The 18,707-nt window shown below is 49.0% G+C and overlaps 1 protein-coding gene across 8 annotated transcripts in view; it reads right to left on the bottom strand.

The window, feature by feature from the left end:
• The window catches only part of Ptpru (protein tyrosine phosphatase receptor type U), a 71,222-nt gene that overhangs the window by 35,558 nt on the left and 16,957 nt on the right, over positions 1 to 18,707 (bottom strand). For all 8 annotated transcript variants that reach the window (XM_021161600.1, XM_021161598.1, XM_021161601.2 and 5 more), the window contains exons 3-11: positions 18,401 to 18,672; positions 17,875 to 17,956; positions 17,655 to 17,770; positions 17,252 to 17,426; positions 16,516 to 16,809; positions 5,860 to 6,168; positions 1,329 to 1,438; positions 890 to 1,091; positions 489 to 591 (exon numbers count right to left, since the gene is read on the bottom strand). In XM_021161600.1, coding sequence (XP_021017259.1) covers positions 489 to 591; positions 890 to 1,091; positions 1,329 to 1,438; positions 5,860 to 6,168; positions 16,516 to 16,809; positions 17,252 to 17,426; positions 17,655 to 17,770; positions 17,875 to 17,956; positions 18,401 to 18,672 — 1,663 coding nt within the window. The remainder of the gene's footprint in view (positions 1 to 488; positions 592 to 889; positions 1,092 to 1,328; positions 1,439 to 5,859; positions 6,169 to 16,515; positions 16,810 to 17,251; positions 17,427 to 17,654; positions 17,771 to 17,874; positions 17,957 to 18,400; positions 18,673 to 18,707) is intronic.

Consider the following 18,707-nt stretch of genomic DNA (forward strand, 5'->3'; position numbering starts at 1 on the left):
GGGAGAGGGAGAGGGAGAGGGAGAGGGAGAGGGAGAGAGCACAGAGGCAGCCATCATGACATCAGTAATCCCAGAGTCCTCCAGAGAGTGGGAAACAGAAAAGCTATGTGTTCCATTGGGGATGGCCTTAGCTGTCTGGTTGCCCACCCTTCCAGGATGCCTACCCCTGTACGTCCAAGAACAGAACTAGCCAAGAACAGAGAATACTCTTCCCCAAGAGTTCCACTTCTCCTAAATGTCTGACGAACCACCCTGGTGAGGCCTAAGCCATTCCTTCTCCAACCCAGACACTGTCCAGGAAACCTATGCCAGTCATCAGCAGAGACCTGAGGTCTTGGCTGGAAAGGAGCAGCTCCCAGCTTTCTACTGCCAAGAGTCATGGAGCACCCTCCTCAACACTGAGCCCAGGCAGGGAACAGGGTGATCATAGAGCTGGCCAAATCAGAGGTGAGGCCTGCTGCCTACCCACTCCTCGCAGGCTTTCTCACCTGATGGGGGCTCCTCGTCCCTGGGCCGGCCTCAACAGCACAGTGATGGTGTTCTCGGACTCGCCCAGGGGTGACGGCATGTCAGCATAATCAAAGCTGGGAGCTGAGAAGAGAGAGGGACACAAGCATGGAGCCTGGCCACTGGGCCAGGAAGACCAGACCTCCAGCCCTCCCACCCCCCAGCCCCAAATTGTGTTTCCTTGATCTAAGCTTCCCTAGCCCCTGCTCTTAGACACTGACCTCAACTCTATTGATCCACTATAATCTCCTGACTCCTTACTTCAGCCTTTAAAAGGTTCGTTTACCTTACCAAGGTCCTCTGTACTCACACTAGGCTGCTCTACCCCTCCATATCCTAGGAGCCCTGGGATTCTGGGATTCCCTATCCCAAGGAAGCTAACCTGAGATGTTGGTGGTTATCTCAGTGAGAGCCGCCTGGCCGAAGCCCTTGCTCGTCCGAGCACGCACGGAGAACAGATACGTGGTGCCGGGATGCAGGTTGGAGAAGACGTGGTAAGTCTCATTCCGGAGTTTGGAGATGGTGCGTCTCGGGCCGGGCACGTTCACTGCTGGGTCTGAGGACTCAATGCTTTGGTAGCTGATCTGGGGGTAGGAGGAGCAGGTAGGTGGCACAGGACAGGGATGGATGTCGCTATCCAGTAACAGCACCCACCCACTATATTCCACAGAAACTAGAGGTGCACTGGGCCTGCTCCCTACCCTGCTCAGAATTCACAGGGCACCGACGACTCTGACCATGGTGGATCACAGCACAGGGAGGTGACCTCTTCACAGGGAGTGACCTCCCATTTCCCGCCTCCCACCAGGGCCCCTGTTCACCTCATACTGAGTGATGAGGCCATTGGGCTCCTGGGGCTCCTCCCACTTGAGAAAGATCATGTCCTCCAGTGGAGTGAAGGTTAGGGACTCAGCTGCAATCCCACCAGGCACTGGAAGGGAAGGGCAGAGCCAGAGGAAAACGGGCTTTGGTTTGCGCTTCAGCCTTGCCTCTTCCTAGCTGTTCTGCTTGGACTGGTCAGTCTCCCTGAACCTCAGTTTTTGCATTTGTGAAATGGACATGACATAGTCCCCCTGTCACCAGAGCTAAATAATCTGAGATATGCAAAGTTCAAACCCAGTACAGCTCATTCCACAGGGAACAACATTTTCCTCCGTCTTTCATGGGCAAGCAGGCTCCATGCAGCCTGCTGCTCCAGCTGGTAGCTTTCAGGAAATGTAGATATTTACCAGAGAAAGGAAAAGAATTGCAATAGGGGGTCAGGATCATGGGTGGAGATGTTTTCTTGTCTAAAATGAACTTAATTACATAAACAATCTCAATGAGACTGAAGAAACTTAACAGCACTGACAATTACATTAAACGTGTGCTATGAAAATTTCCACGCAGGCACTGTGAGGCATGGGTCAGTTTGGTTTGGGCTGCAGTATACACTCTTAATAACAAACACAGCGGGGGAGGTGGGGCCAGGATGGAGGCAGCTTCTAACCAGGAACACACTTTTATGAGGAAGCGGGATGGGGTGGGGGTCATCGAGCAGGGACAGCAGAACCACGGATAAGAATCAGTGATTGAGCCGGGAGTTGGTGGTGCACGCCTTTAATCCCAGCACTCAGGAGGCAGATGCAGGTGGATGTCTGAGTTCGAGGTCAGCCTGGTCTACAGAGTGAGTTTCAGGACAGCCAGGGCTATACAGAGAAACCCTGTCTCGAAAAACCAAAAAAAAAAAGAAGAAGAAGAAGAATCAATGATTGCTGGACTGAAGAGTCGGCCTGGTGGGTAAGAGGACCTGGGTTTGGATCCCCCAACATCTGTGCAAAAGCCAGGCACTTGGTGTGCGTCTGTAACCCAGCACTTGGGGGGGGGAGGGAGTTGGGGGCAGAGACAGGTAGATTTCTCAGGGCTCAATGGCCAGCCAGCTATACAGAAACAAGGAGATCCAGGCTCAGTGCAGCCTTGCCTCAAAAAATAAGGTAGAAAGCAATAGAGGAAGACATCCAACATGAGCATCTCAGGCCTACACACACACACACACACACACACCCAGAGAGAGGGGTGAGCATGCACACACTCATATACACACACACTCAACACACTGGGGGGGGAGGTGAGCACACATATACCCAGAGAGGAGGAGTGAGCACACACACACACACTCACACACACACCCAGAGAGAGGGATGAGCACACACACACTCATATACACACACACTCACACACTGGGGGGGGGTGAGCACACATATACCCAGAGAGGAGGGGTGAACACACACACACACACACACATACACACACACATACACACACGGGGTAGGGGTGAGCAAGCACACAAACATACAGTGAAAGCTAAGCATTCAGTTAAAGCAAGAATTCCCCAAGATCATTCTCCACCTACCTAAACAGTTAAAAAAATAAAAAGCAATTTTCGGTTCAGTAAGGTCACAGAACCACAAAAGTTTCATTCACCACCAGTGGAGTATAAACTGGCATGATTGGAAAACTGTCTAGCTAAAATCTACTAAAGATGAACACACGCCCTTGCAACCTAGCCATTCTCTCCTACACACACCCACACGACGAAGGAATATCTACCAAAAATAATCTGCCCAGACTCTCTTGCTCAAAGCAACCCCAAATTCAGAATCTACCCAGATACCTCCCAACAGTTAACAGAAAGTAGATGCAGAGGGCTGGCTTGTAGAATGAACCACATAGACCTGAGAATGCCTTTGAGAGGACCATGAATGCCACAGTCAGGTCTCCTGGGAGGACCATGCATGCCACAGTCAGGTCTCCTGGGAGGACCATGCATGCCACAGTCAGGTCTCCTGAGAGGACATGCATGCCACAGTCAGGTCTCCTGAGAGCACAGCGTTCACAGAAACAAGTGGGCACAAAGCAAACATCTACTGCATGATTCTGCTTACTCAAAGCCCAGAACCAAGAAAACAATCATGCATGACGTTATCTGGCAGGAGAGTGGTTACCCTTGGGAGGTGGTGACTGGGGGGAACATTAGTGGCCTCCCGGATGCTAAGACTGAGGATATGATTTCTTCGTTTGGATGTGAGTTTCCTGAAGTGTCCAGGCTATGCAAATTCACTGGACTGACTTAGGATAAGCACCCTGGATGACAGAATAAGGTGAACTGCTCATAGCCCTGGGGACCAACTGACATGAAGAGATCACGAGAATAGAGTAGTCTGGTGTTTAACTACAGGTTGTGCAAAGCTGTGGGACAATCGCAGCCATTGCTGGCTCCTGTCCTAGAAAATCTTCAGTGCGTTTGCAGATGCTGAAGGTGAGTGGTGTCCAGGGGCAGCCAGTGAGGTGGGCTGAGTTCTAGATGGGCTACTGCTATACACACACACACACACATATGTATATATACATATATGTATATTACATACAGAATAGAAAACTGCACACATGGGCAACCAGACAACCTCTGAGCAAGTCCCAGGTTCTTGGGAGTCTGCAAGAAGTTAGAGAAGGCTTTGGGCATGAGCTGGCCTTAGAGGGCAGCTGCTAGGAGTGGCAGGTCTGGTGGGTGTGATGATGCAGACCCATAAGACCAACCAGTTAGGAAAAGAAAGCAGAAAGACCAACATAAATTCAAGGACAACCTGCACTACAGGTGACACACACACACACACTCAAAAACTTAAAAATAAATAACTCAGATGGGAGTGAAGTTGGTGGTAAAGTATGTGCTTAGCATGCGCAAGGCCACGGGTTCAATTCCCAACACCTAAACAAAACAACAAACCCAGCATTAGGGCCAGATTTACAAAGCCCTGCCTTGCCAATCACAGACTCACTTTGTGAGCTCATCTGTCCCAGAGGACTAGAAACAGCAGCGTGCCACCCAGGGTGGTCATGGGGGTTGTATGCATTAATATGTAGAACCCATCATCCTGGTATCTGATGTGGAACATGTGTTTAAGGCAGGCAGTGTGACATATGCAGAACACTGTACCCAACTACGGCAGGCTGAACGACAGGGTACATCTACCAAAATTTAACCACTTGCTGGGCCATGCAGCAAGGGTCAAATTTCAAAAGACTACAGTAGACTGCCTACTCAGATCACAGTGGATTAGGCCAGAAATCAATAACGAAACGATAATTAATTAGCAGTCCTCCTTGGTGGACTGGGGATGTGTCTCAGTGCTTGCCTGGCATGTGCAAGGTTCAGATATCAATATCAACACACACAGTTCTAAGTGCTTACATATCAAGCAAAATGGACAAGTGGTGGTGGTGTACACCTTTAATCCCAACACTTGGGAGACAGAGGCAGGTGGATGGATCTATGAGTTCAAGGTCAGCTTGGTCTACAAGTGAGTTCCAGAACAGCCAAGGCTAAACAAAGAACTCCTGTCTTGAAAAAAAAAAAATCCTCCTCCCACCCCACCTCCCAAAAAAAAGATAAAGAAAAAAAGAAATTAATTCTAATTTCTTTTAGTAATTATCAAAGTAATCTAAATTACTTTCGAGTCAAGGAAGAAATTATTACAGCAATTAGAAAAGATTTTAAACCAAATGGTAATGAAAACAGAATGTATGGGGTGGGCTGAGGACAGAGCTCGGTGCCTCAGAACAAATGCTCATCATGTACAAGTCTGGGGTGCAGCCCCACACATGGCCGACAAACATCGTAGCATGCAGCTTAGGCAGAACATAAAGAAAAACACACAGCTTTCAATGCACACATCAGAAATTAGGCTCAAGCGACACAGGCCAACAATTTCAGCACCAAGGAATCAGAAACAAGAGGATTAGAAGCTGAGAAGCCTCTGCCACGTAGCAAGACCATGTTAGAAAAAGGGATGGGGCGGGTGTGGAATAAACTCTCAAAAAGCTAACAGTGGGGCTGGAGAGATGGCTCGGTTGGTAAAGTGCTTGCTAGGCAAGCAGAAGGACCCAGATCTGGATCCCCAGCACCCACATAAAAGACAGGCAGGGTGGTGCACATGTGAAACCCCAGTGCTCAGGGGAGTGAGGCAGAGGCTCCCTGGAGCTTGCTGGCCTGCTGGTGAGGTCCTGGTTCAGTGAGGGGCCGTCTCAAAAAAAAAAAAAAAAAGGCAGAAAGTGACTGAATACATCCAAATCTATTTCATAAGTGAAAACTGTTATTAAAAACCTTGCCGTGAGGAAAATTTCTGGTCCAAATTAACTGCTGAATTCTTCTAGACCCTTAAAGAAGAAATTACTCTAACCTAAGAACCCACAGACTCTCCAGGAATGAGTAATGGCCACCATTATGTTGCTATAGTCCCCTACATGAATCTGAGCTTTGGCCCTAGGACTGGGAGGCGCTCAGAACTCTGAGAATCCGGCCGGCAGGCTTACCATCTTCATCTGTCTGGAAGGTGACCTCCTTGCCCTCCTTGCGCCCCTCAGGGTTTGTGAGAATCAGACGCACGTGGATGTTTCTGAATGGCAGCAGATTCTTGATGGTGTAGCGGCTGGCACCCCGCTCCATCTTCACACACTCCCGGATGGTCTGGTTGTGGCTGCCGCCCAGGGTGTAGCGATAGCAAAGGGACACAGCGTAGGTATGACAACGTGTGACATTGTAGCCCAGGGGCTCCCACTGCAGGGTCAGCTGGCGAGCCTGGATCTCAGCAAAAGCCAGACCTTTGGGGGCCCTCGTGGGCTCTGGAGACACAGGAAGCAGGGAGAAGGTGGAGGAAATGGGAAAGGAGGAGAAGAAAGCATCAATCTACCATCAGAAACCATTCCTCCTCTCCCCCCAGGAACTCCAGGCACCCTCAGAACTGAAGAGGCTAATACCATTTGCTCTGGAGTAAGGCGGCACACATCTGAACCTCAAAGTTTCACCTGCAGCCAGCAATCATGGCCTGAGAGATTCCACCTCTCTCAGCCTTAGTTTCCTGGACTGCAGGACCTAGATTTGGGTCCCCAACTCCCTCATAGAAGCAAGGCCCCCTGGAAAGATAGCTACACTACACTGTGACTGTCATGGTAATACATGTGAACCAGGTATGGCAAATGCTAACACACCGTAACCCTTCAGAAACAATAACTACGGGGCCGGAAAGATGGCTCAGTGGGTAAAGACGCTTGGCCAAGCCTAGTGACCTGAGTACAATTCCTGAGACCCAAGTGGTAAATGAAAAGAACTAGCTTCATGGGGTTGTCCTTTGACCTCAATATTCGCAGTGTAGCCCCACCACATACACGATAGATAGATAGATAGATAGATAGATAGATAGATAGATAGATAGATAGATAGATCAATGTAAAATAAAACAAAACCTTTAGCTATTACAAGCACAGTGGCTCATGCCTATAATCCCAGCCAGCACTCAGGTCAGCCTGGGCTACATAGAGATCCTATCCTAGTTCGAGAACATACTGAACAAGACCGGGCCAATCAGAATCAACCCACGGCTATAATTTCTTCCTTTACTAATCCTAAACTTACTGTGAAACCATTTATAGTAATAGAGAATTACAGTAATGTATACAAACCAGAATGGTGCCAGCTAGGACGCAAATGGCACAGTGACAGAGGATGTACAGAAAGCAGAAAAGGAAATCCCTGTTATTAAGTCCGAGGAAGGGCTCTGTGTACCCTCAGAGTGCAGATTTGATGGTGAGTTCCCCGACTGCCAAAGCCACAGGAAAACTGCAATCCGCCAGCAACAGTAACATTGGCCGTTACTATGTAGGGGATTTGGAAGTGTCCAGCATCTTTCAGGAGGTTTGGAAATGGTTTATCTCATTTAATCTTTGTTGAATCACAACCAGACAGGGGCTGCCATTGACCTGCCATACAATAAGAAGGCAGAGGCACAGAGCTTAGGTGAGGAGGCCATACTCACAAAATCAAAGATGACGATAGGATCTAAACCCAATTGGGCTGGCACCAGAACCTATGCTCTTACCTGCCTCTGCCCTGATCTCAGGGGGAATTCACCTAATAGTCACACCCATGCCACAGAGAGACATAGCTGCTCCAACAGGAGGGACAGGCAGGCCGTGCTACACAGTCTCTTAATGACTCCATTATGTCCTCATTTTGTAAATAGAGAAACTCGGGGAATGCTTGCTTTGAAAGGGCGAAGACAGAGTTCAATTCCCAGAGTCCACATAAAAATGGACATGGTGGTGTGTGCTTGGAATCCAGCACCTAGGAGGCAGAGGCAGACAGATCCCTGGGACTCGATAGTCAGGGAGCTTAGCTTATTGGGTGAGCTCTAGGCTACTATGAGAGCATCTCGAAAGCACAAGGTGAGGCTAATCACTGATTATGGCTCCCAAGACACACATGGTAGAAGGAAAGTACTGCCTCCTGCAAATTGCCCTCTGACCTCCACACACATAGTATGATATGTATACTCACATATGAACATGCACATTACACACACACACACAGAGAAAGAGAGAGAGAGAGAGAAAGAAACATACACACACAACCATACATACCACACACAGAGAGACACAGACACACAGACCACATACACAACATCCATACACATTACACACATACATCACACACAGACACAACCATACACACCACACACAGGCATACACACATATGGCACATGCACACACACCACATAAACCACATACACAATACACACCCACATACCACATGCATACATCACACATACCCCCACACACAACACACATGCAGACTCCACACATACATATCACACACACACTCACACACACATACACACACACACACCCTGCTTCCAAAGTGAAACCAGGCCCCTTCATAAGCAGCTGTGAAGACCCCGTGACTTAGCCCCTTTCGGGGTTTAAGGAGGACCCCGGAGTCACTGTCTGTGACAATTTACCCAGCAGTCTCCTTATAGCAGATACATCTGGAAATATCAGTTCACACTCCCAACACAGGAGTGCATCGGTGACAATCGTCAGCCTAGAAGCTGAGCGCAGCAAGTTCCTGATCCAGCCCAGCTTTCATTTCTTCCCTAGGCCAGGCAAGAGGCAAGTCTTCATTCAGCCCTATATGCAGCCATCAGAGAGAGATTTCAGAACCTGCTAACAAGGTCTCTTGACTGGCTCCCTTCTCCCCAGAAGCCAAACACTCCCAAGTCCCATCCCAAACAGAAGTTTGACTTGGTCTCTGCTCTGCAGCTCTGGGCTGGCCTGTGTGCACTATACCAGGGTATCTACAGGAGCCAATTTGCCACTCCTGTCTTCTCTCTTGTGAGAGTGGGTCTCAGACCAGCTCTGCCCACACTACTCTGTGCCTAGAATACCTGCCCATCTTCCTTCCTGCCCTTCAGTTACTTGTTTCCTTGTCCTCCTGCAGGATTTCGATAAGGACAGGTCAAATTCAAGGTACACTGGCTAGACAGAAGCTTAAGACTTCAGGGAGCAAGACTGCGGGGGGTGGGGGGACCCCACCAGCACCAGCAGCATAAGTCTGGCTCCTGGAGATCAGTCTTTCTAAGGAAGATGCTAGGCTCAGAATTTCCAGGCCTCCCCAATTTTCAAAAGAGTTAGAGATTCAGAGCTTTTATATTGTAATATCCAGATTTCTAAGCACAAGCAACCCGCTCAGGCTACTTAAAAGCACTGCTTAGGACTCAAGACCTCAGTCTCTGCCGTGGATGGTAAATGCTAGCTTGGGTGGGCATCTCCCTTCCAGCAGCTGGGTGACCCTGGTCTGCCCAAGAAAGGCTTGCTTGTCTCTTCTCTTTGATCTTAAGCAGATCCTGGGGCTCAAACACTGTGTTGACCAAGACTGGTATGCTGACTGAAGGGCGTGAATCCAAGAGTCTCTCTACTTCCAAAGACCACCTGCCAAGCAAGAAGACCACCCTGGCAAGAAGATACACACTGGCAAGAAGGCGCTCAGGGACCAAGAATCCCTATCCGGGTGAATCCCACAGGCCACTCAGATACCAGAGAGTGGGGGAGTTGGGAAAAGAAGACAAACATAGCTTCTATTAAATTAACCCAGCGATCGTCATCACGCCAACAAACAGGGTCAAGTGCATCCAAGTTCACATCCTACATCCATTCCTCACTAGCTCTGCAACTCCAGGAAAGTTACCTAACCCTTCTGAATGACTTATGTCCACAGAGGAAATTATGCTTACTTCAAAACTGTGAATTATCCCAGCACTGGGTGAGAAGGGGTCAGAGGACCAGAACTTCTAGGTCTTCCTCAACTACCAAGCAAGTTCAAGGCCAGCCTGAGGCACATAAGACCCTGAGGCACATTGCCCCCAAAACAAACAACAAAAGCAGCTCCTTTAAAGACCAAATATAAGCCAGGCACAGGCCTGCAACCCCACCCCTTAGGAGGTAGAAGCTAGAGCAATGGTTCCCCGCCTTCTTAATGATGCGACCCTTTAACACGGCTCATCACGTCGTGCTACTGCATAACTGTAATGTTGCCACTGTTAGGAGTCATCATGTAAATATCTGTGTTTTCCAGTGGTCTTGGGTGACCCCTATAAAAGGGCCATCTGACCCTCAAAGGGTTCCAAGGACGTCTGGCCTAGAGGATCAAGGTTATCCTATGCTACATAGTAGTTAGGGGTTAGCTTGGGCTATACGAGATCACGCCTCAAAATAAAATAAGAAAAAAAGGAAAGATAAGCATCTCGTGGGACCTGGTAGAGCAGAGTGGCCAGCCAATAGTAATCGATAAAGAAACGCATGCACCAAAGCGAGACTTCTGTAGCAACATGAATTAGCAGAAGCATGCCGCAAAGCAATAACACGTCCGAGCCTTCTAATCACTCCTGACTGTTTACCCTAAAGAATACGATTCGGGAGAATAGAGGGAACAGCAAGCATTTAATTTTTCGATGTTGTATAACAATAATAAGGATATAGAGACAAACAACCCAGCAATCTGGGGACACAGTGGATATCTGCTGGCAATAACATAATTACAAACGGTGTCACACACAGACCCGCACTGAGCCAACGAAGCAGAATCCTGAGTGCCTGCTCCATCCCAATGGCAAGCGTGTGAAAATGTGCACTGAAGACATATGGACGGAGACTGGAACAAGACAGAAAAATGAAGGCAGCTGTTGAGCTAGGATGGTGATTCAGAGCGGTTTTTTTTAAGCCTTTTACTGGTGCAATATTATTGTTTTTACAGTAAATAATAGTGTGGAAGGAATTGTGGGCCTGCAGAGCCTGACAACACAGCTGCCCAAAGGCAAAACACCCCCCAGGCCGGGCTCCAGGGCGGTAATGCCGACAAAGAGGAGCCTGTGATTAGGAGGGGATCTACCCACCTGGCCCCTGACCCATCCCCACTCTTGGCTAGCCTGAGGAAAGTGTTTATCTGTACCTGACACTAGTGGGCACTTAGCCCCAGACAGGGGAAGTGCTGATGTCAACACTCACTGGAAATCCAGAGGTGCCAGCTGTGGTGGCTAGTGCTGCATCTCAGTCTAAAGGATATAAAGCCACCTGGAGACCAGTCTCTGGGCATGCCCGTGTGGGATTTTCTTAATGAGGTGAACTGAGGTGGGAAGACCCACCCCAGACGAGGGTGGCACTGTACCATGACTTGGATCCCAGACTGGATAGTTAGGAGCCAGGATCCTGAGCTCCAGTATCCAGCATTCTGTTCTCCCTGACTGCCTGCCGTGTGGCCAGCTGCTTCAGGCTCCAGCTGCCCTGACATCTCAGGCATGATGGACTGTACCCTCAATCTGTGAGCCAAGATAAACACAGTTGTTTCTATCCCGGCAGCAGGGAAGAAGCTAAGACACCAGCTCTGCCCCTGGCTCTGTTGGGCTCTTATTCATCTGTAAAATGGGAATGATCAGAAGTTAGGACTGTTTGGTATAGACTCAGGTCATGGGGAGTTGAGTCAGGCTGTACAGGGCAGTAGTTCCTAGCCACAAAGAATGGCTCAAGCCCAGCCTGACTGCTCAGCTTCACTGGCAGAAACAATATGCCCAGATATTAAAAACTACACACTCTGCTCCCAGACTAACCACAAAAAAAATAGCTATACATCCTGGTAGCTACTAGTGTGTGTGTGTGTGTGTGTGTGTGTGTGTGTGTGTGTGTATGTGTGTGCATACACACACACATATATATATTTATGTATTAATTATCTATCCTTCAGCCTCCCTAAATGTACTCAACCTTCATCCCTCAGAAAGGTTGAGGTCCTTCGCTGATCCAATAAAGCAGTCTCAGCCTGTTGAGACTGAGTCTGTCTGCCTCTCTACATCACTTTCATAAAATGATGATGCACCCCGTGTGGTGTGTGTGTGTGTGTGTGTGTGTGTGTGTGTGTGTGCCATGCCAGAGTCTGCCTCCACACAGTGATTACAAGCACACACTATCACACCCATCTCTTTTATGTCTCTGACAGCAAGCACTTTGTTGACTGAGCCATCTCCCCAGCCCCACCCACATCCTGGGTCCTTGACCCACTGATTGCAAGCAAGTCCCGTCCCCATCTACACACTCCGGAGAATGCAGCAGAGATTTTTCCAGGGCCTCAAGCTCTGATTTCTTTTCTTCTAAGTGTCAAGTGCCTTTCGAAGTGCCTTCAAAACATGAAGAGCATCCTACTGATGATGGCTGTCGCTTGTGGAGTGCCTGTGGTGTGCCAGGCACACTACTCTACACGTATGTAGTGTGCTCCCCTACAAGTGCCCAGAGATGCCCAAAACGCAGCAGGACTCTGAGGATCGGCTCCACAAGTCCACCGCTACATTCACACTCCCCCAACTGAACAGTAGGTTCCAACTCAACAGTACTGATGCGTTGGATCACATAACTGTCCCTGGATAGACGTCCCTAGCCTCTACCTTTTCATGCTAGTAGCACCCACCACCAGCAGCCAGTATGGCAGGCAGCATGTCTCCAGACACCACCAAACGTCTCCTAGGAGAGAGAATCACCCCCCGCTCCCCGTTGAGAACATGCCATCAACACCCTCTCTGTACCAGCGGCTTGCACCTTCCCCTCAGCCCCTCCATCACCCATCCAGCTGCCTGGTGGGGATCGCCACTGCCACATTTAATGGCATCTCAAAGTCATTGTGTGCAAGGTACCGCTCCTGATCTATGACACTCCTCAGGTCAGCGCCCCCCAGCTCTGCTGCTGTGGGCTCCTTTGCAGTCCGAGACAGCTCCATCCATCCATTTACTCAAGCAAAACACCTTGGAGCAGCCTGGGCCCCTTCTATTCTTTCTTCATCCCTTAGCAGATCTATCAGCAGATGCTGCTGACTTCAGAGCCAACCAAGCTGAGCAGCTTATGGTCGCTGTCATCTCGGTCACTTCCATTCAGCTCCCAGATCCCGTCTCTGGCTGCAAAAACTGCGGGCAAGCGCTTTCCGCGTGTCTCCTTCAGGAAACTTTGCCCTCTGTCATAGTTTGGCTCTCTGTTGCTATGATAAACAACATGTCCAATGCAGCCTGGGGAAGAAAACGTTTATTTGGCTTCCACTTCCACACCATAGTCCATCATCCAGGGAAGTCAGGGCTGGAGCTCATTTCTCATTGCTCAGCCCTGCTTTCTTATACAATCTAAGATCACCTGCCTAAAGGCCACCCACACTGAGCTAGATCCTCCCATATCAACCATTTAATCAAGAAGATGCACCTCCGATATGCTCACAGGACAATCTGATATAAGCATTTCCTCCATTGATGATCCCTTCTCCTAGGTGCCTTGTTTGTGTCCAGTTAACAAAAAAACTAACCAGTACACCCTCCTACAGTCAATCCTTCATGAAATCTCCAGGGCAAAGCCGAACACCAATTGCGCATGCTCACTCTTTCCGACCACCAGTTGCGCATGCTCAATCCTACTCTCCAACCCCTGCTGTCACTACCCAACTCCCTCGCTGGTTGAATCTGACATCCCAAGCCTTGTTTATACATCTTCTCTCACAGGTTTCCCCACGTCTCCAGGCCTTGGCACTCAAAGGTCTTTCTGTCTGGACTGTTGCCTCCCTAGCTGCATCCCTATAGCACACCACCTGGCTCAGCCCCTCACCTCCTGCATGACTCTGCTCAGATGCCGCCATCTCAGTAAGACAGTCCTTCAGCTTTTTATAAATAACAATCCTCCGCCCCCTCCTCGTCCCCGCCCTGATTTATTCCTCCTCACGCACTTATCACCATCTGACAGGCTATATATTTCACTTGTTTGTTTATTTATCATCCGCCTCCTTCTGCCAGGACACAAGCTCCCTGCAGAGTCTTAAGAGGACACAAACGGTGGTGGCCTCTGTCTAGGGTGCTGCCATGTAACCCTAGTAACTATGACATTATCTGGCACATAATAGACACTCAATAAACACCCGTTGCCCGAGTCTTTATGCTACCTTATATGGTAGAGATTAATGTTGTTCCCACTTACAAAATAAGAAGAATAAGTTCTCAGTAGGTACATCACCCCACCCACCCAGACCCCTCAGCTAGAAGGCAATCACCACAGTGACACTGGCTCGCCATCTCTCTCCCAAAGTCTGGCATTAAATTAGATTTTAGTTGGCCCACAAATCAGCTTTTAATAACACTTAAGAATATGAATTGCAGGCTGTCAAGATGGCTCAGTAGGTAAAAAATGCTTGCTGTCAAACCTGACAACTTGAGTTCGATCCACAGGACCCACACGGTAGAAGGAGAGAACAGACTCCAATAAGCTGTCCTCCAACCCATGCGCACGGTGGCAAGCACATGCCCACACACAGACCAACCCTAAGTAGATAAATTTCGCAAAAAATAAAAATAAAATAAAATAAAATGTAATATCAATTGTAAAAACTGACTCTTAACCTTAAACATCATACATTATTCAATGTAGACCATGGATGTAAAGATGAAACTGCTACACTCTTAGAGAAAAATAAAATAAAAGAAGAAATAGAAAAAGATTTTTGACCACTAGGGCTAGGCAAGGAACACTTCTGCTTGGCTCCAAAGGCACTGGGCAATTTGAGAAACAGAAATTCATCAAAATTTAAAATGTTTGCTCTCGGTCCATGTAAAGACAATGAGGAGATGAGATCCTTACCGGAAGAAATACCTATATATTATAATCCATTAATGCATTAAAAGTAAATTTGAGGTACATCTAGTATCTAGAATTCATAAAGAACTCTCAAAACCCTATAGAAGAAAAAAAAAAACAATTCTATTAAGAAATGAGCAATGATACGAACAGGCGATCCACTGAGCAGCACAGGCGGCGGCAGCCATGTGTGGAAAGATGTTCAACAACACTAGACTTACAGAAATGCAAATCAGGACCATGGAAGGGAGGGAGGACTCTGCTATTTAAAGCAATTGCTGCTCTTGTAGAGATCCTGGGGTTCAATCCCCAGGAACCACATCAGGTGATTCACATCTGCGAGTGTAACTCCAACTCCAGGGGGCACCCAGGGCTCTCTTCTGGCCTCCTCAAGTACCTGAGCTCATAAGTGCACATACTACAAGCACATAAGTGCTTGCACACAGTCATACATGCTCGCACGCACACACACACACACACACACACAAACCAGCAAAACACTATAAACTGTCATGCATGGTTCTGTTGTATAAAACATCTCCAAAAATTAAATCAAGAGAGATGGAAAGTAGACTGGTGTTTGACTGGGGCTTCAGGATTAAGATGAACTGGGTGAATCATTAAATGGCATAAGGTTTCCACTCAAGAGTGATGACATATTCCAAAACCAATCATTAATAGTTGTGCAACACCAGAGATACTTAACACCTCTAAACTGTAAATTTTAATGAGTGACATGTACGAATGCAGATCATACTGTAATAAATCTGTTTTAAAAAAAAAGAAGAAGAAGAAGTGATTCCAAAAAGGCTATATACTGCATGATATCACTTATGGAACATTCTAGAAAAGAGAAAACTCTAGAAATGAAGGACTGATCTGTGGTTACCAAGGGGGTGGGAGGAGGAAGAGAGATGTGGGTATGGTCTAAAACAGCAACAGGAATTATCTATAGCAACACTGAGTGCTTGGGCTTCCCACTGTATACACAAACCTACACTGGTGATGAATTACACAAAACTAATTACACATACTGGGGCACACAAACACCAGAAACTGCGGGAATCTGTTACAATAGCTATGGAGTCTGTGGACGTCAATTTGTTGTTACACATTTTTGTTACATTGTATACATTATTTTTCAGCTGCACATCTGGCTTGGGGAAGGGGGCACACATCTGGAAGTCAGAGGACATCTTCTGAGAATGGGTTCTTGCCTTCCACCCTGTGAGTCTCATACTGACTGGGTTGGCAACAAGCACCTTTTACCAACTGAGCCATCTTGCCAGCCTCAGATGTCAATCTTCGTTGTAAAATTAAACTATAGTCATCTAAAATGGAACTGCTGTGGAAAACATTATAGAGTAAGGAGGACCCGCACATGAATCTACATCGAGAATCTACATTTCTCACTAAGAAAATTCTAGAGACAGCAGCACACTGACATCACAGAGAACCCTGTCCGTTTCTCTTATTAGTCTTCTGGGTCCAGGTGCATCAGGGGTCCTTAGCAACGGCTACTTTATCCTCCGAAACAAGGGAGAACTGACTTCTGACTCAATGCCAGATCCAAGGAATCCAGACAAAATCCATCACACACAATTTTTAATTGATAGGGTTTAAGGATTGTTACCCAGCCAATTAAGAGTTCTGGTCCCATCTCAGCCACTTACTGGCTGTGTGTTCTTTGCCCAGTCACCTAACATCTCTGTCTCAGTCACCTCACCTGTGAAGTAGGTATAACAACAACCTATCACAAGGCTCTGGTAAGTTTCCTGGTTTGTTTTCTTGGTCTGTCTTTTTGTTTTGTTTTGGTTGGTGTGTGTGTGGGGGGGGGGGGATTGTCTTTTTGTCTCTTTTGTTTATCTGTTTTTATTTTTTTGAGACAAGCTATGGAGAAATAGCCCAAGCTATTTTATCTATGTGTCAATAAATGTGTGTGTGTGTCGAGGCCTTGCTGCCTCTGTGGAAGAAGGCCTTCCTGAAACTCACCTGCGCACTTGGTCCGGCTGATCAGTGGTGGCCCCGGGCGGCCTGTGCCTCCATCTCCCGGGCGTGTGAGCAGCACGCTGATTTCATACTCAGTGTCTGGGTCCAGATGCCACAGCTTGTAGGTCTGCAGGTTGACAGCGTGCACCTCGGCCCACGGGCCCCGTGCCATGCGGTACTCGATCTCCTTGCGCACGATTGGCCCGTCGCCAATGATGGAGTTGGTGTTGAGCTGGATAATGAGGTAGGTGGGGCCTGCACGCAGCAGCTGTGGGGGCGCGATGGGGGTGGGAGGCTCTGCGACGATATGCAGAAGAGGAGGAGCCTACTAATGCCACCATGTGGCCCTAGAACTCCATAACTCAGCCACGCCCACTCCGAACTCCCAAGTTTAGGCCTGGGGGACCCCAGCACACTCGTTGGGTTAGCACCTGGAAGGCGCATGGGAATTTAGGCCCCCGCTCCCTGTATCCTTCTCTCACGCGGCCAGCCCATCCCTCTGCCTGGCAACACTGTTCAGGTCACGGCTAGAAAGTACCTCTAAAACTTAATCCTTCCCTATCACGAGACTCTCTCTTTCCTCCCAGGTCCCTCGAGCTGCTATCAAGCGTTCGGCTAAATCTGCTGTGCGACCCCCCCAACAAGTCCTCCAAGGAGCTAGCTCCATGCACAACTCTACACGGACTCCGCCCTATCCTGTCCCCGCCAGACATGCCTTCCTCAAGGCCAATCGGCTGACCTTTGACGATGAGCTCTGCGAAGTTGGAGACGCCAGCACCACGCGGGGCCTGGGACACACAACGGTACAGATCCTGCTCTGAGCGGCCTACCGAGGCCAGCGGAAAAGTGGCCAGGAAGCGACGGTGGCTGATGTGCCGTACCCCGGCCGCAGGCACCAGCACTCCACTCTGCCGCTGAAGAGAAAAAAGAGAGTTAGGAAGCAGCGTACTTGAGTCCCCTGAGCATTTGAGGGTCCCAGAGTTAAGGGGTGCAAGCTGGCAGAGCACAGCCTAGGGGAGGCAAGACACGGTGTATATAGGTGTATATAGATGCTGGCATATGGAGGACCCAAAACCCCAAAAGGGAACCAAGCCAAGGAGGCAAAAGGTCCTTGGAGCCAAGTCTCTGTGGGACGCCCTCACCTGCAGGAAGAAGCGTTCTGCCTCTGCGGCTCTGCCTGCTGCCATGCATTGGAAGGATGCGTTCTGGCCTGCATTGACCTCCACGTCCCCAAGGCGGGAGAAGTGAGGGGCCTTTGCTGTGGGAAAACAGGCAGAGCCCCAGCATGAGCTGGGCCTGCATGCCCTGCAGGCAGGAGCCAAGGCTACCCTCATCCTTATGTCTGGGTGGACTGGGACTCACCGCAGGGATAGCTGAATAGCAAGATGTCATCTAAGCCTATGTAGCCCTTGTGGTCTGGGGAGATGAGGGCCTCAAACAGCACCTGAGGGAATGGGAGGCCAGTTTGTCAAAGCGACATCCCTCCTGACCAGCTTGGCCCCAACCCGACCTCTCTCTGCCATCCAATGCCAACCCAGCTCACACAGAGCCTTACTACCAAGCCAGCTGGTTCAGGGAGGTGGGCAGAGAAAATAAAGTCACAGTCAAGGCTAGAAGTTTCATTCATATTCTGACAATTCCCTCAAAGCAGCAGATTCATCTAGTCAGACAGAATCTCCATTTGAGTCCTGTTCCAATTCACCCTTATTAGTGGCCATCCTATTAACAATGACCTCTGACTCTGTACCCACACTGATGCAGTCGAACTCCAAACTCAACGCCAGATTGACTCCTGATGCTGAACAGCCTAGTCTGACGTCAGGGGTGGCCTGCCCCTGCCCTTACCTCCAAGCCCCAGCAAGCTGACCACTGACTAAACCCAGCCCACCTGATACTCATTGGGCCAGAAGGTGCTGACAGCCAGCTCAGCCTGGTGCCACTGACGGCCGTGGGATCCGGTCATATTCCACACGGCACTGCCCAGAGGGCCCCCATTCACGCGCACGTAGACACCCAGGGTGCCTGGGCTGTGCCCATCCCTGCTGTACAGGAAGTAGCTGAACTGCACACAATGGGTGTCGTTCTCGCTCAGGGTCTGGAAGATGATGTGGGCCCTCTGACCTGGGGCATGCTGAGAAGCATTGACCATCAAGTAGGCACCTGCCGAGAGAAAAAGAAAAAGATGGGAGGCCAAG

This window comes from Mus caroli, chromosome 4 (assembly GCF_900094665.2).
Source record: "Mus caroli chromosome 4, CAROLI_EIJ_v1.1, whole genome shotgun sequence".
Lineage (NCBI taxonomy): Eukaryota > Metazoa > Chordata > Mammalia > Rodentia > Muridae > Mus > Mus caroli.